Source organism: Rousettus aegyptiacus, unplaced genomic scaffold (assembly GCF_014176215.1).
Source record: "Rousettus aegyptiacus isolate mRouAeg1 unplaced genomic scaffold, mRouAeg1.p scaffold_m13_p_4, whole genome shotgun sequence".
Classification (NCBI taxonomy): domain Eukaryota; kingdom Metazoa; phylum Chordata; class Mammalia; order Chiroptera; family Pteropodidae; genus Rousettus; species Rousettus aegyptiacus.
This window is the reverse complement of record NW_023416307.1, coordinates 122170961-122195409: the sequence shown is the minus strand read 5'-3', so window position 1 is coordinate 122195409 and position 24449 is coordinate 122170961. Positions and strand designations below refer to the sequence as shown.

The following is a 24449-nucleotide window of genomic DNA, read 5'->3' as shown; positions in this document are numbered from 1 at the left end:
CCCCCTCTGACGGATCATGATTTGTTACCTCTACTCTATGCCATCCACAAAGCAGCATCCATAGCTTCCAGTTACTGACAAGAAAATGTCTAGTCTCCCGACTTGACATCCGAGGCCCCAACGTGCCTATCCAAGCTCATCTCCTATCATCCCATCTTGTTCCAAGGATGCCATCAGACCCTAAGACCCCCGCCTCCATCGATGTCCTGCTTTCAGGAAACTTGGGTGTCCATCTGAGTGACAGATAGGACCACAGGCACAGAAAGAAGCCACTGAATCCACTCCCCATCTAGGTATCTCCCCTATCGGTGTTTATCATTCCACCATTAGAGCTTCACTCTGCTGGGTTAAAGCATTGTCTCTTGGAAGCCGTGACTAAAAGGGTAGAGATGGCAGTATAGAGGTGGAGGAGTCTCACAGACATGGCTCTCAAGTCCCAGCTATGCTACTTCCTAGCTGTGTTATCTCAGGCAAATAGCTTCTCTAAGTCTCAGTTTCCTTGTCTGAAATATGGAGATAATAATAAATGCCTAGTTTTCCAGGGTTACTGTAAGGAACATAAAATAAGAGAGTGCTTAGGACACCAGCAGATGCTCAATCAATGTCAGTGATTACTACTGCTGTTATTGTGCAGTCAGAAAAGATGAGGACATTGGGGAATCCAGATTATGGTAGGCAGGGCTTGGAGACTGCAGAACAGTTGGGATCAGGATGGGGCACTAAATACGGCTCCTGTCTTTGGCTGGGTGAATGGGGGGTATCCCAGTAAGGATGCACCCGTTTCTGCCCTCCAGCCCCAATGACAAATTGGCCACCCACCTTGCTCACTGAATTCACTATCTTCCGTCTCCATCTGCTCCTCATCCCCATCACTGTCATAGTTATAGTTGGGGTCATGTTTCATGTACTGAAGGCACAGGCTGGTCACATTGGGCACATGAGGGCCCATCTCCTTGGGGCACCTGTAGAATGGAATGGGGAGGCTCTGGTGGACTCAGGCAGGACAGGGCAGGGAGCAGGGCCCAGTAGTGAGTTCTGAGATCTTATTGCTCTGAGGCCAGCATACTGCCTCCAACCCTGTCCCCACTAACTTCCCAGTGAAACTCTGGGGCCCCATCTTCCAGCATCCCACTGCACCTACTTCCTCAGGAAAGCATCGAAGGCCTGGAGGCAGGACTCCCGGAGCTCATCGTCATCCAAGTTGCAGAACTCCTCCACCAGAGGCACCAGGCGGTCCAGGTGGGCCCCTGCAGGACCAGGTGGGTCACTGAGGACAACCCTTTCCCGGGCTCCCCTAGCCCACAGTCTGTCCCTAAGCCCGCAGCCCTAACCACTGTAAATTCAACTCAGAGGCGTCAGACTCAAGCACATGTGGGTTCTAGCTCTGATTCTGCCACCTATAAGCTCTGAGATCTTGGGCATGTCACAATACTTCTCTGACCTCAGTCTATTTATCACAATGCCCACCAGACAGAGACTTTGTGAAGATTAATGAAATGATGCAGATAAAGAGCTTCACTCAGGTACTGGCACTGAGTAGACACTCAATAAGATGCATCTCTTGTTGAAACTATTACTCATGTCCTTGCCTTATTTCCTGTACTAGATTGTAGCCCTGGATGGAAAAAGGAGAGAAGCAGAAGCAGGTACTGCCCTTACAGACCAGGCATGAGGGGCCCCTGCCTGATTCCTGGGCTTTGAAGGGCTCTGCTTTAGCCCCTCTCCAGCTACACCCTTCTCCACTTTCCTGCCCACTGACCCCAAACTTTTGTCTGGGTCCCATGCAGACCTCTTTCCCAGGTCCATAGTCTCAAGAGTGGCCAAGTGGTGGCTGCTATTTGGTGTGTGTGTGTGGCGGTGGTGGGGGAAGGGGGGGACGGGATTGGATAGAGTGAGACTATGGGCTGGGGTCCCTATGTGTACTTGTAAGGTCCCTTGCTGAGAGACCAGAGGGAAGGGAAGAGAAGACCATGGCAAACTTTACCCACATTGCCTTGTCCTACTCCAGAATGCCAAGGTGTTTGAGAATAAATTCAAACCTGGTTGCAGGATTCCATTTCTATAAAATAATACATGGTCACGGAGAGCAGATTAAGGTTGCCTGGGGTGGGGAAGAGGGAGGGATGGACTACAAAGGGGCACAACGAAACTTTTGGGAGGGATGGAAACGTTCTGCATCTTGATTGTGGTAGTTTCGTGGGTGTATGCACAGGTCAAGACACACTGAATTATACACTTTAAACAGTGTGGTTTGTTGTACATACATTATCTCCCAATAAAAATTTTTAAAAATTCAAACCTGGCTTACAGGTTGTTATTAAGGTATATTTGTTAAAATAGGAGGACAGAACATATTTTATTGAAGTTTGGTAGCATGATTTATAATTATCTGAGAGCCTCCAAGTAAGGCTCAGAGCAGAACTGCGCTTAGGGCTGCTGCCTCTCAGGCCCCGTTCTGCTCTTCCAGGTATTTAAACCCTACTCCCTTAGAGATGGCCAGCCCCACCCTCTCAGCCTGGACCCCGCCCCCTTCCATAGCATCTCCTTGCCCAGGGATATGGTTCCCTTACCCAGGCGGTGACCTGCCTGGCGGCCAACGCTGCCCAAACACTGGATCAGGGTGCGGATGGCGGCGGGGCTGGCAGGTGCGCGGGGGCCGGGAAGCCGATCCAGGAGATGGTCAGCGAGCTCGACGAAGAGGTCGGTGCTGCAGGCAGCCGCTAGGTGGCCAAGAGCCCCAACAGCTCGCTTGCGCACCGCCAGGCGCGGGCTGCTCAGCTGCGGCAGGAGACAGTGCAGGAGGCTGGCATGGAAGGCGCCCAGTGGGGCACCCAGCCTGGGGAGCCAGAGGGGGCGTCAGGCGGGTCTACTGGGGCCACTCATCTCCCCTCTCCACATCCTCTCCTGATCTCCTCCCCAGAATTATGACAACTCAATGGCCCTTCGTAAACGGAAAGGAGCCCTACATCTGTGTGGCATCTTTATTATTACACGAAAGAAAGCAGAGAAGGGAAGGTAATTTCTCAAGGATATCCAGCCAAGAAATGTAAGGCCAGAATTTGAATCCAGGTGTCCAAGCTCCCAGCCTGGAGAGAAGGCCTGATGGTAACGACAGTGGGACTGTCCTGATTTCCTGGGAGTCTGTGCCTTGCCTCAAAGTCCACCCCCTCCCATCTCGCGCTGAGATCAGAGTGGTCTAAAATCAACCTCTAATCTGGTCATTCCTCTGCTTAACTCCTTTAATCTCCTAAGTGGCTCCCTAGAGCCCTTTGTTACGATAAACTGAGCTCTGGGCTCAAAGCAAAAGGCAACACAGGAGAATGGTTTCTCCACAGGTAGAAGGTAACCCCTGTGAGCCTCAGCAGCTTCTACCCACACCTTCGGACCAGGCCTGTGTATTTTCTGTCCCACACATGTCCTAAGACCTCTTCTTTTCTCCACACGAATACACTGACCTCACCCTCCCATATCTCTCTGTCCAGCCCAGACTTCTCATGACTGCCTTGCGCGACCCCCAGGACCCTATATCTTCTCTTGCCTTGATCCTCTGGACTGAAGGCAGTCTCCTGTTCCAGTGTTCCCTTCTGTCCCATCTATGCCTGGCCAAGTCCTGTCCATCTCTGAAGGCTCAGCTAACAGGACCCTCTCGAGGAAGTGTCCTCACCCCCCAGCTGGGTTAAGGACTCCTCCTCTGAGCTCCTACAGGCCCTGTTCTTATCCTTATTGTTCTTACTCCAGTCACAGTTGATATGTCTGTAAGCTCCTCCCTAGGAATGACTGAGACTGAGCCACTCCACATTCCCAGCACAAGTCCAGCACCCAGCATTTCTCTGGCCACGAAGTAGGTGCTTAAATCTTGGGAGACTTAATGCATGAATAAATACTTTAAAAACATGCATTGCAATTTAAAACAAAGGCCCTGCTATATTAGCTCAAAAGAAGAAAGAGAAAGAAGAAGGTGAGGAAGAAGATGAACACACCTGAGCTTCAGCTATGGTGAGACCTGAGTTCAAATCTTAGGTTCTGCCGTTTATTGACAGTGTGACTTCAGGCAGGCCACATCACCTCTCACAGCCTATAAAATTGTGACAAATGAGCTCTCTTTTGCAGGACTGCTGGAACAATTAAGGAGCCTCAAGCATAGGGCTTGGTATGCCTAGTGTGCAGTAGGTGCTGACTATGTGGTTTTCAGTCCTTCCCTGTCCCCTTTGCTCCCCCTCCCACCTGGGTCTTTCTTGCCCAAGGTGGCCTCCTGCACCTGCTCAGCATATCAGAGAGGATGTCCAGGGCTTCCAGCTGCACAGCCACATCCTCCTGCTGGGCAATGGCATTGGTGAGCTGGCCGGTGATCTTCCTGCACACGTTGGTGGCCAGGCCAGAGCCTGCACAGAGCACAAGGTGGGCACAGTGAAGCACAAAGCTGGCCTCTACCTCTGGTTGGCCTTTGTTCTAGTTGTGTTCCTGAGCCCATGTGCCTGAGAATCCTGCTAACCCAGGGAATTCAGGGCTCAAGCGGTCCCAGGTTTGATCCAGAGTCCTAATCAAACTAAAGGAAACAGCTCAGGGAGCTGAAAAACTGACAGCCGATCTACTGGCTGGTTCTCCCCACACCCAGCCCCTCCTTCCTTCTGCCCTCCACTAGAGAGGCAGGAAAAGTTAAGCAATTCTTTCCTGGACTCCCTTGCTGCTAGGAGAAATCAGGTGACCCTGTTCTGGCCAGTGAGATACAAGTCAAAGTCTTCTGGGGACTTTTGGGGAAACATGTGCTCTTCTTATAAAGTATAAGAGACCCGGGCAGAGACTCAGCCCTGTCCTAATTGAGCTGCAAAGTGCTTGCTTCAACAGCACATATACTAAAATTGGAGCTGCAAAAAAAAGTCGCTGATCCCTTCAGAATTATGTGAGAAAAGTAATCCCCTACTTCTTCGAGCTGCTATGTGTTAGATTTTGTTACTGCAGCTAAAAGCATTCCTTCCTGACACAGCCGTAAACTTACAGTAGATCCGGGTCTGAATTCTCTGCCACTGACTAGCTGGTTGACCTGAGGTAAGTCCCCTCACCTCTCTGAGCCTCAGTTTCTTTAACTATAAACTAGAATAAATAATAGTACCTAATCCCTGGGACCTGGGTACCTGTGGCTGCAGGGGGGAGCTCTGACAGGATGGTCTTGAGGCCGATGCCAGCGATGTCTCGGAGCTGCTCCTTGTCTGACCGCATGTTGGCACAGAGAGCATCCACAATGGTCTCCACCTGGTACTCCTTCACTTTGCCCACCAGAGGACCCAGGCTGAGCAGAGAGGAAGGGAGGGAGAGGGTCCCAAAGCCCCAGACTCAGCCTGGGTTGGGCTGTCCCTTTTGCTTCCTCATGCCCGAGGGGCCACATGTGCTGAGGAAAAGGCCCTGGATCAACAGAGGACTCCCTATTTTGCCAGAAGTAGAGGCACCTTCTGGCTATGCCAATGTTGTGCCTGCTACCTCTTAAACCTGCATCTCCTCCTGGGTTTTGCATCTCAGTATATAGCCAAACCATCCAACCCGTAATCTCAGCTAGAAACCATGGAGTGCCCAAGAGCAGCGGTTCTCAAACTGGATTGGATATCAGAATCCCCTGGAGGACTTGTTAAAACACAGATGACTGGGCCCCACCTCAGATTTTCAGCTTCAGGAGATCTGGTAGGGCCCAAGAATTTGCATGTCTAACAAGTTCCCAATAGATACTGACACCAGTGGTCCAGGGACCATTCTTTGAGAATCCATGCCTTAGAGCCTTTCTTCTCAAAATGTGGTTAAGGATCAGCACCATCAGCATCACTTTGAACTTGTCAGAAATGCAGACTCTCAGGTCCTAGCCTAGAACTGAACCAGAATCTGCAATTTAAGAAAGTCCCCAAGGGATCTGAATGCACATTAATGTTTAGAAACGGCTGCACTATATGTCCTGTCTCTCAGCCTTAATTGTGCAATGCCATTGTCTGGGGCATTTAAAAAACTGTTAGCTGGGTGTCAGCCCCAAAGTCTGAGTTAACTGGTTTCAGGTGTGGCCTGGACAATGGGTGTTTTTTAAATTCCCCAGGTGATTCTAATGGGTAGTCAAGGCTGAGAACCTTCGATCTAAATGAGCGTGGTTGTCCAAGGATGTCAGTGTGCACTAGAATGCGGATTCTCGCCTCTCTGCCTGAGCCACCCCCCTCCAGCCAGACCACACACCTGACCATGTCACTTTCCTACATAAAACTCTTTACTGAATTCCCTTCTCTCTTGGGATCAAGTTGAACTTCATTAACAAAACCCAGAAAGCCTGAACCCAGCTCACAGAGTACTGCTAAAAAGGCAGTGACCCAATTCTCTGTTGACTATTGACCCCTGCCATTTCTCAGTGCCCTGCCCACCTCCCTATCCCCCACCCCATGCACATGCCCTACACATGCACCATCTTGCCTTTTCAGCTATGGAGGTAAGTAGCCAAGCTGCCAGGACCACAACCTCATGATGCCTATGGCAAAGGCTTTTGCTTCCCTCATCCCCTGTGTCCCTTCAGCCCTCACTACCCCGGTGCATGCCAGCTCCTGCATCTGTGCCTGAGGGCTTTCTCTGGCTAGATGTGCAGGGAATGCATCACCCTCCACCAAACCCCAAGAGCAGCCCTCAGCCAAAGACTGACAGAGAACTGGCAAGTGGGAACACTCCAAGGGGCATGTCCCACACTGTCCCAGAGGTCTCCAGTAGGGTAAGCTATGCTCGCCCACAGAAGTAACTTGCTTGATAATGCAGGCTTTATTGGTTTTCTTCCTTCCCTGCCTTACTTCTCTATTCCCACACTGGAGTTTCCTGGGATCACCTCCCAAATAAACTTACAACTGAATCTTTGTTGCCTAGTCTACTTCTGGGGGAAGCCAGACCAAGGCACTGTCCAGCTCCACTGGGGCTCCAGGAACTGCTCTGCAATTCTCAGAGGCTGTACCCTAAAGGGGCAGGAACCTCCCACACTGGACGGGTGCCCTCTGTCCCCACCAAAGCCGACACTTACCACTTGACCGCCAGGTTCTGCACCTCACCATTCTTGTCCTCCAGGAGCCTAAGCAGCATCTTTACCACCTTGCGCTCACTGTCCTCATCCAGCTGGATGGAGTCTTTCTGCAGCTCTGACATCAGATCACTAGTTGCCATGAACCTGAGCAGGGAGGGCAGAGGATTGCTGAGCAGCTCCTGGGCCCCGGTAATTTGGGCAGTATCCTAGGGTTCCCCCAGAAGCAGACCTTGATAAAAAGATTCAAGGGCAAGTAGATTATCTGGGCTGTAGGCATGGTCCAGCTACCACAGGAGACCTGATTGTGAGAGATACCAACTACCACAAGGAGTGGCACAGCATACTAGCTAAATGCACAGGGCTTCAAAGTTAGTGGCTCTTGCTTCTGCCATTTATGCAAATATGAACTTAGACAAAAGTTCATACTGAACTCTAATTTACCTGTCTGGAAAATGGGGATGAGGATAGTACCTGCCTTATGGGGTTGTATGGAAGATAAAATGAGACAATGCATATGATGTGCATAGCACACAGTGAGAGAACAGTAAATAAACACTCAGTGAGTGGCACTGCCATTATTATAATGGCATGGTACATCATTCACATCTCATTCATGAAAAAAGGTTGAACAGACTCCTTGCAACTAAGTCACGTGTCAGTAAGAAGCCTCTCTACCAGACAAGCAGAGTGGGCTAGCTTTGCCCACCTCCACTTCAGAGAATCAACTCAGTCTCTACCCTTTGACCAGCAGTTCTCAAACTGCAGCCAGCATGAGAATCGCCTGCAGGGCTTGTTAAATACTGCTGGGCCCCATCCCCAGGGTTTCTGAATCAGTCCCCGCTGGAGCATTTCTAACAAGTTCTTGGATGATGCTGAGAGGCAGAGACCACACTCTGAGAACCACTGTCTTAGGCTATGTTCATGGACCACTGGCACGGGCATATCTCAGACACTGACACCAACAACTGACCAGTCCCCAGTCGTAGCTCCCTGACCCAGGGTAGGAATCAGAATCAAGGGCTACCCACCCCCAGGTGTGCAAATCCTTGTGGCCTGACAGGGATGGAAAGTGCAGTGACAATCTGAAGGCCAGGGAGAGTTGAGGCTGTGGGGGCATTATGGAGCACCATTCCTGCCAAGCCTCAGAGAGGTGAGCACAGTCTTAAACTGACGGCCCTTAACTGTAACCACCTTGCAAATGTTTTTTTGAAAATTTGAATTATTTATCAATATTTGAAAATTGGGAGAGTCGACATAAAAGTATTGATATTCTCTTGAAAACAGATTATTTGAATACAACTGAGCCTACAGTCCCTCAGTCCCTGGGAACAAAAACTGGCTCTAGTCAAGTTATGGCTCCCTTCTTAAGGTGGGACACACACCCAAAGTCACCAGGCCCCCACCAGGCCCACTCCATCTGTTTACTGGCTTTTGCAGGCCCTAGATAGTAGAGACTCGAGGAGAAGGTTGGACATCGCAGTGAGGAGAAATGCTGTAAAGTCAGGACCAAAGAGGGGCAGCCCCAGGAAGCCTCCAGCTTTTCCTGATCCACCAGGCCACCCACCTCCTCACAGCAGCCCTGCTTTCTGGTTTGAGCCAGTCAATCAAGAGCCCTAGCCCCAAGCCTCTTGTGGCAAAATCAGTCACCATCAGCCTCCTCTTTGCAGTTTCAGAACTGCTGCTGAAATTCATGGCTGCCCACAGCACCCTGTTACTAAGAGGGGACTTGTTGATGTCATAGATGTATTTTTAACAGCTGGGATAAGCCTCAAGCCATTGAGAGAAGGAAGGAGGCTGGGCTGGAGGCGAAGAGGGAGTGGCAGGGCTGACCATGCCCCCCTCTCAGCCTAGCTATAACAGGAAAAGCAGCCACAGTAAGGCGAAGGAAGATGTTTGGATCGGAGCCAGGCCAAGGCCTGGGATAGGCACATAAACTCCTAGGTCTGTCCAGCTGAGGAAATGTTCTGAGAAGGCAGGCAGGATCTCTAAGCCGCATTTCTGCTGACGTCTACAGAGACCCAGCTCAGCCTGACAACCCAAGGGATGTGCTCCTTTGCCCAAGATGGGCCTCCTACTCCTATCTTTCAACAGGTGGAGAACCTGCTGAACATTTATTCACCTGTCAAGAGCCCAGTTCAAATATCTCAGCCTCTGGATGACTCCTCTGACCACTCTGCCCTGACCACTCTGCCCTGTCCTCCACCCACGCTTTCTAAGCACACGTTCCTCTGGACAGGACCCTCTTAGAGCACTCTGCACCCCACCATCATGGCACTTCTCACACTTCAGTGCAGGCATGATCACCACTGTGTCTCCCTTATTAAACTGTGAATTCACAGGAGCGTGTCAGTTTCATCTCTGGGACTCCAGGCCCAACAAAGAAAAGGTCCAAAGAGGGCCTGGGGAACAGGGTGAGGGCAGGAGTAGCCAGCCTCTAACAAGGCTCAGAGCCAAAAAGCTGTATGAAAACCTGACCTCAGAAATCAACCCTCTTGAAATATGCCTCAGCATTTCAGACACCCCCGAGTATCAGCAAACATTCATCTCTCTGAGAAAGAAAGCCCTATTGTGTATATGGGTAGGTTGGTGGTAGTGGGGGTGTACAGGAAAGTGTATAATTTGGTAGATAAGTGCTTTAACACTTAAGTTTGGCTTTAAGTAAATATACTGGTCTTATCATTTATCAACTAAGTGACTTTGATCAACTGATGCCTCCCTGAGCCTCAACTTTTCCATTTATCAAATGGGAATTTTCTTTGTCCCACTTCATAACATCCTTGGCAGGTTTTAATAGGACAATGAGTTTCTAGTATGAGGCAAATGAGGAAACTAGGCTCAGAGAGGTTGCGGGAACTGCCCAGGGTCACACAGCAAGTTGGGAAGAGAATCAGCCTACCAGTCAATCAATACTGTTTTCAGGAAATGATGTGGGAATTCCTGCCAGACTCCCCAGTTTACCTGCTTCACTGTTGGAGTCTGAGTGGGAACAGGGAAGCCTCCTGCCCACCAAGTGAGGGCCCAGGAATAACAGTGATCAAAGGCTTCCTCTACCCTGCCTGGGACCTCCATTTGCAGTCACTGCATGCCTCTGGGAGCCAGAGGACATAGTCTCAGTTTCATTCCAGAGAAACCTTAGAGGCAACTCAGCTGAAACACTCAGCCACATGGGTGCCTGGACAGCTGGTAAGCAGGACAGTTCCCCTGGCATGTGAACTTTAAAAATAGACACCATTCTCATATGCTTGGGCGGTGTTAAGTGTTCTCAGGGCCACTGGCAGAGCAGGCTGAAAGGGCTTCTCAGGCTCTAAGTGACAAAGCCAACTCCCTCTCCTGGAGACTAGACCTAAGGCCCTAGAGACAGTGGTGCAAATCCCCTCAGCCATTGGCCAGCTGTGTGACCTTGGGCAAGTCACTTCACCTCTCCAAGCCTCTGGAGAACAGGAAGAATAATCACTATCACCCAGGCAGACAAGTGGACTGAATGAAATCACACTGGACAGTATAGTAGGGAGCCTGGAAACAGAAAACATTCACTCAGCATTTACTGTGTACCCAGAAGAGGCTCTGATTTGCAAAAAGCGCACAGCCCAGTGGTCCAAGAGCCCTGGGTATCCCAAGACTAAGAAGTAACATAGCAGAAACAAGCAGAAGCTAGCCAGGTGAAGGGGCAGAAAAGAAGTGAGGGGCACAGAACTTCCAGGTAAAGGCCCAGAGTGGGGAGAGGACATGGTAGATTTCTGATTGCACAGAGTCATAATAGTGTCCATTTAGTAAGTGCCTGTCCAGTGGCAGCCATTAATTTAAACATTCCACATGTATTAATTCATTTCATCCTCACATTAACCCTCTGAGGTGGGTTCTGTTATTATTTCCACCTTATAGAAACAGAAGCTGAGGTTCATGAGGGGTTAGGCAGCCTATCCCTGGTCACACAGCCAGGAAGTGGCTGGGGTCAGGATCTGAATCCAGGATCGTGGCTCAAAGGTTCTACTAATGCTGTACTAGAGGCTCTTGAGAGGTGCTGAGGAATGAGTTTCAGAAGGCAGAGGGGTCAATTTCCTGTCGGGGGCTGGAATCTGATGGCCTCACTAAAACCTCAGCCTCAGTGTTATACTGACCTGGATTTGGACCCCAAGGCCTCCACTCCCTAGCTCTGTGACTGTACCTAGGCCTTTCATGCCTCTGGGCCTCAGTTTTCCTATCTGTAAAATGGGGATAAAGTGATAGAGTGTTCAATAAATGTGTGTGGCTACGTTGGTCTCCAAGAGCTCCTTTCAGGTTAGATGGTCCAGAACTGGCTATGTGAGCATGGGCCAGGCCAGTCCCTTCACCTCCCTGGGCCTCAGTTTCCCCCTGAGGATGAGAGGATTGGGCCAAAGGTTTCCTCTGTTCTTTTCAGCCCTGTTCTTGTGCAGCTCAGTGATGATGGGAGAAGAAGTAGGAAGGGGAAGACACACACAACCTAGAACCCTCCACCCGAACCATCACCTACCTCTGCCTGCAAAGCCACACAGCCCAGCTCCCTCCTTCAGGCTGTGTCAAAGCAAACCAAGGAGGGGAGGAGATGAGAGAAGGTGCCCTGATGTGCAGGGAGGAGGCCTGGGGTGATTTTGAGAAGAGGGCGGAAGGGAGCGTGCTGAGGGTATCAGTGAAAAAGTCAATCCCAGGGTTGTGGTCCTGGGAAGGGGCCCGGTTACATTGTGGGGTAAGAAGGGGCAACGCTGGGGTCCTTCAAGAGAAGCCAAGGGCTTAACTGTGGGAGCGTCAAATGCAGAGCTGAGACAAGGACTGGGCATAAATGAAAAGAGGCAGAAGAAGGTGCAGAAGGGCGGAGCTGGAGCTTTGATAACAGGACAGGAGTCAGGGGCTGAAGTTTGCACGGCGGGTGATGAAGGAGAGATTATTAAAGTCACCGAGAGGGCAGGACTGCAATCTGGGGTCGAAGTCAAGAAAGGGGGGAAATCGCAGGAGGCGGGGCTTAACGCGGGGAGACGAGGCAGGGGCTGCAATGTCGGGGGGTGGCCGGCTCCTTGGGAAGGGAAGAAGCCCGGAGGTTTCTAAGGAGGCGAGGAGACGGGGCGGGGCAGCGGGGTGCACCTGAAGTCCTTGTCGCTGGACGTCATCTTCTCCAGGAGGCTGGAGATGTGGAAGGCGGCGGTGCTCATGGTGGCTGCGCGCCGCGGGCCGGCCGGCGGGAGGGAATATGGCGGCGCGGGCGCCCCCTGCCCCGCCTCGCCGCGCGGGCTGCGCTCACCAGACAGAAATAGCAGCCCCCGCCCCGCCCCGCCCCGCCGGCGGCGCGCTCCGGCCTCGGCCGCAGCCGCCACCGCGGGAGGCGGGAGGGGGCCCGCGGGGGGCCCCGCCATCTCGGCTCGGTGTCTGCTCCTGCCGTGGACGGCCCAGCCCCGGCTTGCACACCCCCGGAGATGGGGAGCTCACCACCTATCACCGGACAGCTCCTCCCTGTGATGCCTGTGGTTCCACGGCTCCGCGCTCTGCGCCCCTCAGCCCTTATCCCATGACTTGGGCGCGTGGTACCATAGCCCTAGGTTCGAATTCCAGCTCCTCCAGTTCCCCTGCTGTGTAGCCTCGACCAAGTTACCTTACCTTTCTGAGCCTCAGCTTCCTCATCTGTAGGCATTCAAGGAATAGGAGCTGCTATTGCATCAAGCCAACCAAGCAAACACTCTCACGCCAACCCCACTCCTCATGCTGGCCTGCCCCAGAACCAGACAAGATATGAAGCGTGTATTCAGTCACACTAAGTCACCCACCTGCCATCCCCAACCCTCAGACCATTAGGGTCAGTTTCTTCATTTCATAGCGATATAGCCAAGGCCAAGAGAGGCAAAGGGATTCGTTAAGGGTCACATAGCCAATGAATCTGGGATGGAATCAGGACTGACCCCAGAACTCTTAATGTCTTGGGTACCAGTCCTTGCTGGAAGCTGCCCACAATTAGGTACAAACTCGGGGTGGAAGGATTTGTAGGAGGACAAGGAGAGCCCTGTACCTCTCTAAACAGCCAGGAGGCTTTTGGCTCTTGGGAAAGGGAAGAGCATGTGTTTTGCAGCAAGACAATCCTGGATTCAAATTCCTGCTAGGCTTCCTAGCTGAGTGGCCTTGGGATAATGACATAACCTCTCTGGCCTATGTTTTTCTTACCTATATGAAAAGGATAAAAGAAATCTTTATTTTATAACACACTTGTTGGGTACCTGTTTATTATGCGTACCTGGATTGTAGAGCAATGCTGTCCAACAGAACTTCCTGTCATGTTGGAAACTTTCTACATCTACACTGTCTGCTATGGTAGCCATTAGCCACATGTGTCTTCTGAGCACATGAAATGTGGATAGTGTGACTCAGGAACTGAATCCTAAATTTTATCTACTTTTAATTAATTGAAATTTAAATAGCAACCTGGGGCTAGTGGCTAACATAGTGGACAGTGCAGTTCTGGATAGCAGGAACACAGCAGGGGACTAGACACCCATAGCCCCTGCCCTTTGGGGACCTTACATTCTAGTGGAGGACATTAAGGAAGTGATTAGATAAGGAAAATAATATCTATACAGAAAACAAAAGAAAGTGAGGGGATAGATAGTGCCTGGGGGTTGTGGAGAGGTAACTTTAGCCACGGTAGTCAGGCAAGGCCTTTTTTGAGGAAGAGAAATTTGGGCTATGACCCGAACAGATGAAAAGAAGGCAACTGGGCAAAGACTTGAAGGAAGAACTTCCCAGACAGAGGAACAGTAAGTACAAAGGACCTGAACGAACCTAATGTATTTAAGAAAAAGCAATGGCTGGATTGTGCTCAGTCTCTTAGGGAGGAGATAAGGTCAGAGAGGTGAGTAGTGGCCAGATCATTCACAGCCTTTCAGGTCAAAGTGAGGAGTTACGGTTTTATGTCAGAGCACTAGGGAACCACTAGAGGGCAAGAAATTGACATGATCAGTTTATTTTTTAGACATATCCCACTGGGTGCTGAGCAGTCAAGAATGATGATGGTTTGCATTAGGGGAGTGGTGGTAAAGGTGGGAAGAAATGGACAGATTCTGGATATAATATAGAAATAGAATACAGCAGCTTCGAATACAGGATTAGAAGTGGAGGTAAGGGAAAGGGAAGAATTATAGGTTTTTGCTGGAGCGGCTGATAGTGGTGCTTTCTTTGTGGGGAGAAAGTAAGAGAAAGTCCTTTGAGAGGAAAGAGGACTTGAGAGCTCTGCATTGACCTGTTATCTTGGAGATACCAACACGACATCCAAGGAGAGATGTCGTATTGATGATTGGATACACTAGTTGCATCAGGGTAGAGCACTGCATTGGAGATAAAGATGGAAGGATGGTCTTTACACAGAGGTGGTATTTAAAATGATGAGAGTTTACAAGGATGGACAATATTAAGTGTTATTGAGGATGTAGAACAAACAGCACTCTTATATGGTGCTGCTGGGAGCTTTAAATTGTCATAACTGCTTTGGAAAACTGCTTGATGATATTTACAAAAGCTAAGAATATTCTTACTTTGACTGTTCAGATAAGTAATTCCACTCTCAGATATGTATTCAAGACATATGAATGCTTATGTGTTCAGCAAAAGACTCCAGAGCAGTTTTATTCAGAAGCCAAAAATTAGAAACAACCCAAGGACTCATCATTAGGTGAGTGAGTGTATGATGGTATATTCATAAAATGGAATACTATATACCAATGAAAACAAACAACTGCTGCACAAAATAACATGAATGACTCTCGGAGATGTTATACTGAATAAAACAAGCCAAACTCAGGAATGTATACTGTATTATTCCTTTTGTGTGAAGTTCAAAACCAAGCAAAACTAGTCTAAAGGTGATAGAAATCAGAATAGTAGTTACCACTGAGGGGAACTGATTGGAAAGGGACACTAGGTAGCCTTCTTGGGGCACTGTAAGTATTTGCTACCTTGATTGAGGCAATGATTATGGGTATATACATAGGTAAAATTTTATCGAGCCATTCTTTGCTCAGTAAAGAGAAGGGAAATTAAATAGATATACAGTTTAATAAGTTTTTTTTTCTGTTGAATAACATTTCGTAATAGTCTTACAGGTCAGTGAATATATTTTTACAAGTCAAAAATAAATAAATAATGATATGGCCACTTTGGAAAACAGTTTGGCAGCTTTTAAAATATACCTATCACATAACCCAGCAATTATACTCATAGATACTTACCAAGAAAAATGCAGGCCAATGTTCGTACTAACACTTGTACATGAATATTCACAACAGCTTTATTTATAATCACCAAAAACAAGAAAAAAATCAAATGTCCATCAACTGGTGAATGGAGAAACAAATTGTGGCACATCCATGTAATGGAATTTTTACCTAGCAATAGAAAAGAACAAAGTATGACACATACAACAAAATGGGTAAATCTCAAGAACATTATGCCAAGTGAAAGGAGCCACAGACAAAAATTTATGTATTATTTGATTCCATTTATGTGAAATGTCCAGAAAAGGCAAAACTATAATTTTTTAGTTTATAGTTTATAATAAACTTTAGTTTATAGAGAGAGATCAATGACTACTAAGGAAGATTGCAAAGGGGCCTGAGGGAACTGTTTGGGGTGATGTAAATTTTTGTATCTTTATTGTGATTACGTGACTACATACATTTGTCAAAACTTATTGAGCTGTACTATTAAGAAAGGTGGACTTACTTCTGGGTATTTATCCAAAGAAAACCAAAACAATAATTTGTAAAGATCTATGCACCCCTGTATTCATGACAGCACAATTTACAATAGCCAAGATATGGAAGCAACCTAAACAGATGACTGGATAAAAAGTTATGGTTCATATATACAATGGAATATTACACAGCCATTAAAAAAATGAAATCCTACCATTTGCAATGACATGGATAGACCTAGAGGTTATTATACTGACTGAAATAAGTCAGACAGAGAAAGATAAATACCATATGATTTCACTTATATGCAGAATCTAAGGAACAAAAAGAACACACTAATCAAAAACAGAGTCACAAATATAGAGGACAATCTAGTGACAGCCAGAGGGGTGGGGGTTAGGGAGCTGAGAGAAAGGGGTGAAGGGTTAAAGAAGTACAAATCAGTAATTGATAGACGGTCACAGGGATGGGGAGCACAACACAGGGAATGCAGTTAGCATTAATATATTGGTTAGGTGGAGAGCCAGAGGAGAGAAAGAGCAATTAGGAGAATTGTTTTATAAATATGTAAATGTCTAATCGATGTACTATATACTCAAAACTAATAAAATTTAAAAATGAAAGAAAGGAGGACTTCCTGTATGTAAATTACTCCTCAATAAAGGAGTCAGCAAGTCAGTGAAATGGGTACATAGAGGGTTATACCTGGCATACATCAAAAAATAACTGTTACTAAAAAAGATAATAACTGTTATTCATATCCATTAAGATGGCTACTATTAAAAAAAGAGAAAATAATGTGTTGGAGGGTTATAGAGAAATAGAACTGTTGGTAGGAATGTAAAATGGTACTACTACTGTGGAAACAGTTGGCAGTTCTTCAAATAATTCAAAATAGAATTACTATGTGATCCAGCCAGACCACTCCTGGGTATATAGCCAAAGGAATTAAAAAGCAGGGTCTTGAAGAGATGTTTGTGTATTCATAGCAATATTATTCACAATAGCTAAATTGTGAAAGTAACCCAAGTGTCCATTGATAAAGTAATGGATAAGCAAAACGTAGTCTATACATACAAGGGAATATTATGTGGCCTTAATTAAAAAGGAAGGAAATTTTGACATGCTACAACATAGGTAAAACTTGAGGACTTTATGCTAAGCAAAAGCAGCCAGTCTCAAAAAGACAAATATTGGATGATTCCACTTATATAAGGTACTTAGAATTGTTAAACTCATAAAGATAGAAAATAGAATGATTATTGCCTGGGATGGGGTTGGGAGGGGGAGAATGGGGAGTTAGTGTTTAATGGGTACAGTTTCAGTTTTATAAGATGAAGAGTTATAGAGATGAATAGTTGTAATGATTGCACAACATTTTGAAAGGATTTAATACCAGAGAACTATATACTTAAAGTGATTAAGATGGTAAATTTTATGTTATGTGTACTTTACCCTAATAAAAAAAATTGGAGGAAGAATAACTGTTACTATCAGAGGTGAAGGTGGGATATTCTTGCTCAGAGTGAGGCTGATGTTTTTGGGTAAAGATGAAGCTGCTATGACAAACAGCCCCCAACCATCATGTGCTTTCAAAAACAAAATGCATTTCTCTCATAAGATATCTGAGGCTGGCAGGGCAGCTTTGCTCCCTTTAAGTATTTGGTTGGCAGGGCAGCTTTGCTCCCTTTAAGTATTCAGGAACCCAAGATCCCTCCAACTTACTATTCTGCCATCCTCTAGGACATTGTCCTCAACTTCTTGATTGAAGTTGGATCAGTGGCATATCTAGGTTCCAGCCAGCAGAAGAGGAAAGAGTGTGGAAGAGCTATACCTGGCATACATCAAAAAATAACTTAAGACACATATCTAGTGTCTTAAGTCCCAGACATTGCTTCCAGTTCCATGCTATTGGCCAGACTTAGCCACATGGCAATGCACAACTGCAAAGGAGTTTCAGAAATTAATTCCAGCTGGACACTATGTTCCGGAGGAAGAACACAGCCAACACTTAGTGCAGAGCCTGGAACCCTGGGAGAGCTGCTCAATAAGTGACAATAGAACCAAAATTGGATTGTTTTTGCAATACTGGCTGAGGGATACCTCACTCTTTGTGGCAAAAAACCAAGGATGTTGCTGTTCAGATCTATAAAATACCATTTTTTCAGTATCGTTGAGACCCGTCTTATGACCTAGTAGATGGTCAATTTTTTAATAAATATCCACATGCATTGAAAAGAACATGCATTTTCTAAGTGCTGGGTGCAGGATTTTATGTATGTCTATAATACCAATTTTCTTAATTAGTATCAGCGTTCCTAATAATTTTCGTCTGTTTAATCTATCCCTTACTGAGAAAGCTGTGTTAAATACTCCCCCTTTGGTAATTGATTTGTCAATTTCTTCCAGTAAATCTGTTCCTTTTGCTTAATATATTTTCATATTATTACTAGATAATATATTATTACTAAATAAACACATTTAGAATTATTACATAGCTTGGTGAAATATTCCCTTTATTATATGTAGCGATCATCTTTTTCCGAAATAATACTTTTTGCTTTGAAGCCATTTTTGTCTGTCGTAAATAGAGTGGTGCCCGTTTTCTCTTGGTTAGAACTTTCCTGCCCCCTCACCCTTTTGCACACTTTTAGTTTAAATCTTTCTGGATGCTAATGTTTTTGGTGTATCTCCTGTAAACCTTTTATTCTGAAACAATTTTAGACTTAAATAAAAGTTGCAAGATAGTATGAAGAGTTTCCTTATACCCTTCACCCAGCTTCTTCCAATAGTGTTATCATCTTATACTACCATTTTATAATGACCAAAACCAGGAAATTTGTATTGGTACAACATTATTTACCCGACCATAGACCTTATTTAGATCTCGTCATTTTTTCCAATAATATCCTTTTTCTGTTCCAGGATCTAATTCAGGGTCCCACATTACATTTAGTTGTCATCTCTCTTTGGTCTCCTTCAATCTGTGACTATTCTACCTTCTTCCCTTGTTTTTTTTATAACCTTGACAGTTTTGGAGAGAACTGATCAGTTATTTTATGGAATACTCCTCAATTTGGGTTTGTCTAAAGATGTTTCATGATTAGATTAAGGCTCTGCATTTTGGGAAAAGTCTATGACAGAAGTGGTGTTATGCTCTTTTCAGTGTGTCATATCAGGGGCTGTTGATAAATCTTATGACTGGTGATGTTAACCTTGATCACCTGGCTAAGCTGTGTCTTGCTTAAGCTGGGTCTCTCTAATATAATGTGACTACGTTTCTCTTTGTAATTAATACATTTATAATTTTGTAAATATGCATTTAAATTTTATTTTATTTATTTAAAATTAAATCATAAAATTTTATACATATACATTATACTTGATAAATATCTTGAGGGAGATTCTTTGAGACTAAGCAAATACCCTATTTCTCCTCAAACGTACATGCATTAATTTTAGCATTCATTGATAGATGTTTCTGTTATGATTACTGCTGCCAAATGGTGACTTTCTATTTCCCATTTTTCTTCTACATTTACTAATTGACATTCTTCTGAAAGGAAGAGCTGTCTCTTCTCCTCATTTCTTTTTTCCAATTATTTATTGATGTCCATGGTCTCCTGTATATTCACTTTATACTTTGGGTTACAATCCAATACTATTACTATGTATTTTGTTGCTCAGATTGTCCCAGGTTTGGCCATTGGGAGCTCCTTCAGGTTGGTTTCTGTGTTCTTTCTATGAGCCCCCATCCTTTTATGAGCACTTTCCCCCCCTCTGGCACCAAAAGATATTCAAGGCTTATTTTGTGTCTTTCCTGTTGCAATTCTATATTTATCTACTTTTTCAAGGAGAACTTTTACTGGAAAATGGTGCTTAGAACCAAGATCTGGGTACTGGGTATGTTCATTGCTACTGGATGCCATTTCTTCTAGACCCTCCCAGCAGACAGAGCTATGAAATTTCTCTCTCTCTCTCTCTCTCTCTCTCTCTCTCTCTATCTCCACACTAACCTTCATATACGTACATCTTTGTCTATATGCTATGGTCTGAATGTTCATGTCCTATTAAATCATATGGTGAAATCTTAACCCCAAGGTGATAGTATTAGGAGATGAGGGACTTTAGGAGGAGGTTAGGTCGTGAGAGTGGAGCCGCCATGAATGGGATTAATGCCCTTATAAAAGAGACCGGAGAGTGATCCCTCTCCCCTTGTACTATGTGAGGACACAATGAAAAAGTGGCTGTCCCTGAACCAGGAATCAGGCCCTCACCAGACACTGAATCCACTAGTGCCTTAACTTTGGACTTTCTAGTATCCAGAACTGTGAGAAATAAATTTCCATTGTTTATAAACCACCCAGTCTATCGTATTTTATTATAGCAACCCAAAGAATTAAGATGCTGTATCTTAAAACCATAAGTTCATACTGATACCTCTGATTTCAATCCAACACCACAGAGTTCATTTTAGTTTTCCCTCTTTCCTTATTTGTAACTTCTTTCTTTAACAGGAATAGATGTTGCCCTAATAATCTACAATAATTTACTTATATATTCAATTCTAGTAATCTAGGTGTTGAGAGTCTACTTACAACAGTTTTGACACCAAATGTGTGTTTTTCCCCTAATACCAAGCAATTCTGACACTAACTACCCATAACTTGCACAGATCCAATGGCTTATTTCCACGACACTGTCTCCACTTAAAATGCCAATTGCAAATCTGGACCTTCCATACTTCTGACTGACAGGCTATAAATTGAAGGTTCCCATTACCTCCTCCTCAGGTTCAATAATTAGCTAGGACAACACACAAAACTTAGGACAATGTTTACTATGTTTACCAGTTTATTATACAGATGTGAAGGATATAGATGAAAAGCCAGATGAGGCACATAGGGTGAGGTTTGGAAGGGCCCCAAGCACAAGAGATTCTATCCCCATGGAGTTGGGGCGCACCACCTTCCTGGCATATGGATATGTCACCAACCCGGAAGCTCTCTGAACCCCATAACTTAGAGATTTTTATGGAAGCTTCAACATGTAGGCATGATCAAATATTATCTCAATCTCTAGAATCTCTCTCCTCCCCAGTGACTGAAAGTTCCAAGCTTCTAATCATGGCTTGGTCTTTCTGGTGACCAGCCTCTATCTTGGAGCTATCCAAGAGCCCATCAAGAGTTGCTTCATTGGCACAAAAGATGTTTCTATCACCCAGAAAATTTCAAAGGATTTAGGAACTCTTCATAAGATGATCCTATCACCTCCATCAACTAAGGAAATTATAAGGGTTTTAGGAGCTCTTTGTCAGGAACTGGGTGATGACAGTAGGTGCACATTCTTTCACCCCTACCCCTTCTCAGACCCAAGGAGTCATCAGGGAATTCCCAGCAGCCTCAGGGGTACCATGGACTCATCACAAGAATGCCAAGGCATAGTGAGGGCTGACTGTCTAGGCACCACTCTGAGCACTTTATACGAAAATCTCGCCATAGATAGGGGCTACCTTCTTCCCATTCTGATGGATGTGGAGACTGAGGCTGAGCTGCCGTTGTCCCCAGAGTGCACGTCCTTGCTGAGTCAGGTGGGCCCCAGGCTGGCTGTTCTGGAATGCAGGGAAGCCGGATGCCAAGCTCAGCTGCTGAGCTGGCTCCCTAGGGCTGTCAGCTGTGTTCACAGAACAGCTCTCTCATGAATCAACCCGCCCACAAACACACACATGGCAGTGAGGTCACCTCAGAATGGAGCTGAGCTGGAGCCTTCCTTATATCTCTGTTAGCTCTGTCATGGCCCTGGCAGAGATATAGGAAATGGCCTAAAGTTGTGCCTCCATCCTATGCCAATTACTCATACAACCTGGTGCGACAGGAGGCAAACTCTTCATTTGCTCAGAGAGGGGAAATACCTCAACCTGAGACTAGAAGGCCAATAAAAGATAGTGGCTGATTTTTTTTGAGCATCTACTATGTGTCAGTCATTGAAACCTTTTAATGGTAGAAAGTATTATTTAGTCCAGTGGTTCTTAAACTTTTAAACTTAAGGAGGCATAGGAATCACCTCGGGGACTTGTTAAAATATGAATTGTATGTCCCACCTCCAGATTCAGTAGGACTGGAATGGGACCTGAGAATGTGCATTTCTTAAAGATGATACTGATGCTGCTGGTCCAGAGACCATAACTAATTAGTTCAACTTTCTTTCCCCTGCTTAATGGTGGTCTTTAGTTTTCTTCTTACATACCTCCAGGACAAGGTCTCATCGCCTATTCTGCTAACCTATTTCTATATAGTTTACTGTAAAGCTACGAATTTTTTGTGTGTGCTTGTGTTGAGATGAAAACTATCAGCTCTCCCATGTGGCCCATTCTTTTTGCCACTGGACCATATGCTCTCATCACAAAGGAGCAAATGAAGGGGAATGCAGACTTGCAGTTAGCATCCCCGCAGTTCATCCACCACCAAGCCCTGTTCATTCTGCCCTGTCAATCAGTGCTGTCTAATAGAACTATTCTGCGAGCTCTATGTACCTACAAAAAAAAAAAATTTAATTTTTCAATTAAAATTGTTAAAAATAGCAAAAAGAAGCAGGTGAAACCAATTTTAACAACATATTTTAACCCAATCTAAACTATTATCTTTTTAATAGGTAATCAATACAAAAATTTGCAAAGAGATATCATATAGTCTTTTTTTTTTTTCTTACCAGGTCTTGAAAATTCAGTGCGTATTTTTTGCTTACAGTGCATCTCAATTTTGACCAGCCACATTTCAAGGGCTCCATAACTACATGTGGCTGGTGGCTACTGTTTTGGATAGGGCAGTGACCTTGACCCTGGCCCTTATCTCCTCTACCACAGCTTGTGTTCACTGGATGCCGGACCCTCACAGCTTCCCCACCAATCCACCATATGGCAGCAAAATCGTTATCAAGCATAAATTTGATTATGTCCCTCTTGGGTGGCTCCCCATCGCTCACAGGATAATGTCTGGCCTCCTTGGTTTAGCTCTGAGGCCTTGCCTCTCCAGCTTTCTCTCCTCCCTTCCTCTAGACCCCAAGGTCCCACTCTCCTGCTGCACTGAATTATTCACAAACTCTCAACACAGAAGTGTCTCTTACTTCTAAGCCTTTGCACACATGGCTCCCTCTGCCTAGAATGCCCTTGTAATGCTTCTCGGGCTACCCTTTCAGGTCACTCATTGGTTCAACAAAATTTATTGAGCACCGACTACGTGTAATACACTTTCCTGGATCCTGGAGCAAATAAGTACATAATAAGGAAATATGCATAGCAAGAAAAGTTATAAAATGCTGGATGGTGAACAATGAGGCAGGATGAGAGGGAAAGGTGGTGCTGGAGGTTACCACTTTATACAGGGTGATCAGGGAAGCCCTCTTGGAGAAGGTAACATTTGAGTAGAGACCTGAAGAAGTGAGGATAGGAACCAGTTGGCTGTCTGGGGAAAAGTATTCTAGGTAGAAGGAACAGCCAGTGCAAAGGCCTCGTGGAGGGAGCCTAACTGGATGTTTCAGGGCACATTCCAGTATGGCTGGGGCAGAGTGAGAGAGGAAGTCATAGGAATTAAGGTCAGAGAGAGTAAGAGGTGGTGGGTGGCAGATCACACAGGGCCACGTAAGAAACTTGAATTTTATCCTGAGTGAAGTTGGAGCGCTGAGAGGGTACAAATGGAGGAAGGACCTGGGCGGAGTTGGGTTTTAATGAAATCCTTCTGGTTGCTGTGGTGACAAAAGACAGTGGGCTGAGGGCAGGAGCAGAGAGACTAGTGACTGTGTTGTCTAGACCAGGGTGGTTCCCATAGAGATGGAGAGAAGGGGCCAAATTCAGGATATGTGGAAGGTGGGTCCAACAGGGCTGTCCAGATAATTCATTTACGGAGTATGAGAGAGCAAGGAATCAAGGATGACTCCAAGATTTTGGCTCGAGCTTAGAATCTGGATGACTCCTCTTTCAGGAAGCCCTCCTGGGAACCCACAGCTCCTGGGGCTTTGCCCTCATGAAGCCTGTCATGGCCTGTCTCCCTCTGGTCTGGGTGCTCCCCAGGGTGGTGTAGGACTTGCTTACTGTCTTGCTTCCAGAGTATTTGATAAATGAGTGAGAGGCAGAAGCAGGCTGAGCTGGGTTTACTCCTGGCCTCGGCTGTGAGAGGTCAGTCCCCATTCCTTGACACTTGTGTTTTACATCTCACAAAGGCAGTGGACATTCTAGCTTTTGCCTTGTTTCTTCACCAGGAGAGGGCACTGCCAGTCTGCTTACAGGAGTCCCCCAGCCCCTTGAGCCCCTGGGTCCTCCTCTCCTGCTGTCTGCCCACCCTCACTCTTCCCTGTAGCATCAGGTTGGTCCACATGGCTGGGCCCTGAGTCAGCCTCAAGAACTTGAGTGGAGGTGGGGACTTGGGACACACCTCACCTCATCTCTGTCTAGAATTTGGCACAGCTGAGGGTGGTGCAACTGTCCCTCACATCACTTCCCCCCAGAAACAGAGGGTGTGGCCATAGTCCAGGGGTGAGTCTGGGGTGTAGTAGCCCCATTTAAGCTCCTAGGGTGTCATAAGGAAGAGTCAAGTCAGACAGGAGGTCCTGGGGCCAATAGTACTGGCAGGAAAGAATGCCACTAGGGTGAGCAGTGAGCAAGTGGGGCCCAGGAACAAGTCACGTCCTGTCCCCTCCCATCACAGGGGGCGTGGCCACTGTCCTTTTCCCCTGCCCAGGCT

The 24449-nt window shown here is 46.3% G+C and overlaps 1 protein-coding gene across 2 annotated transcripts in view; it reads right to left on the bottom strand.

Annotated features, from left to right (window-relative positions):
- CAND2 (cullin associated and neddylation dissociated 2 (putative)) overlaps window positions 1–12234 on the bottom strand; it is a 29618-nt gene extending 17384 nt beyond the window's left edge. Inside the window, exons 1-8 of one of the 2 annotated variants that reach the window (XM_036219026.1) lie at window positions 12125–12203; window positions 11520–11560; window positions 7028–7171; window positions 5133–5287; window positions 4259–4382; window positions 2571–2836; window positions 1142–1247; window positions 820–962 (exon numbers count right to left, since the gene is read on the bottom strand). In XM_036219026.1, coding sequence (XP_036074919.1) covers window positions 820–962; window positions 1142–1247; window positions 2571–2836; window positions 4259–4382; window positions 5133–5287; window positions 7028–7167 — 934 coding nt within the window. In that variant the 5' untranslated portion in view covers window positions 7168–7171; window positions 11520–11560; window positions 12125–12203. Of the gene's footprint in view, window positions 1–819; window positions 963–1141; window positions 1248–2570; window positions 2837–4258; window positions 4383–5132; window positions 5288–7027; window positions 7172–11519; window positions 11561–12124 lie in introns of both variants that reach the window. The other variant, XM_016122056.2, reaches the window with a different exon arrangement.
- Window positions 12235–24449: the final 12215 nt, after the last annotated feature.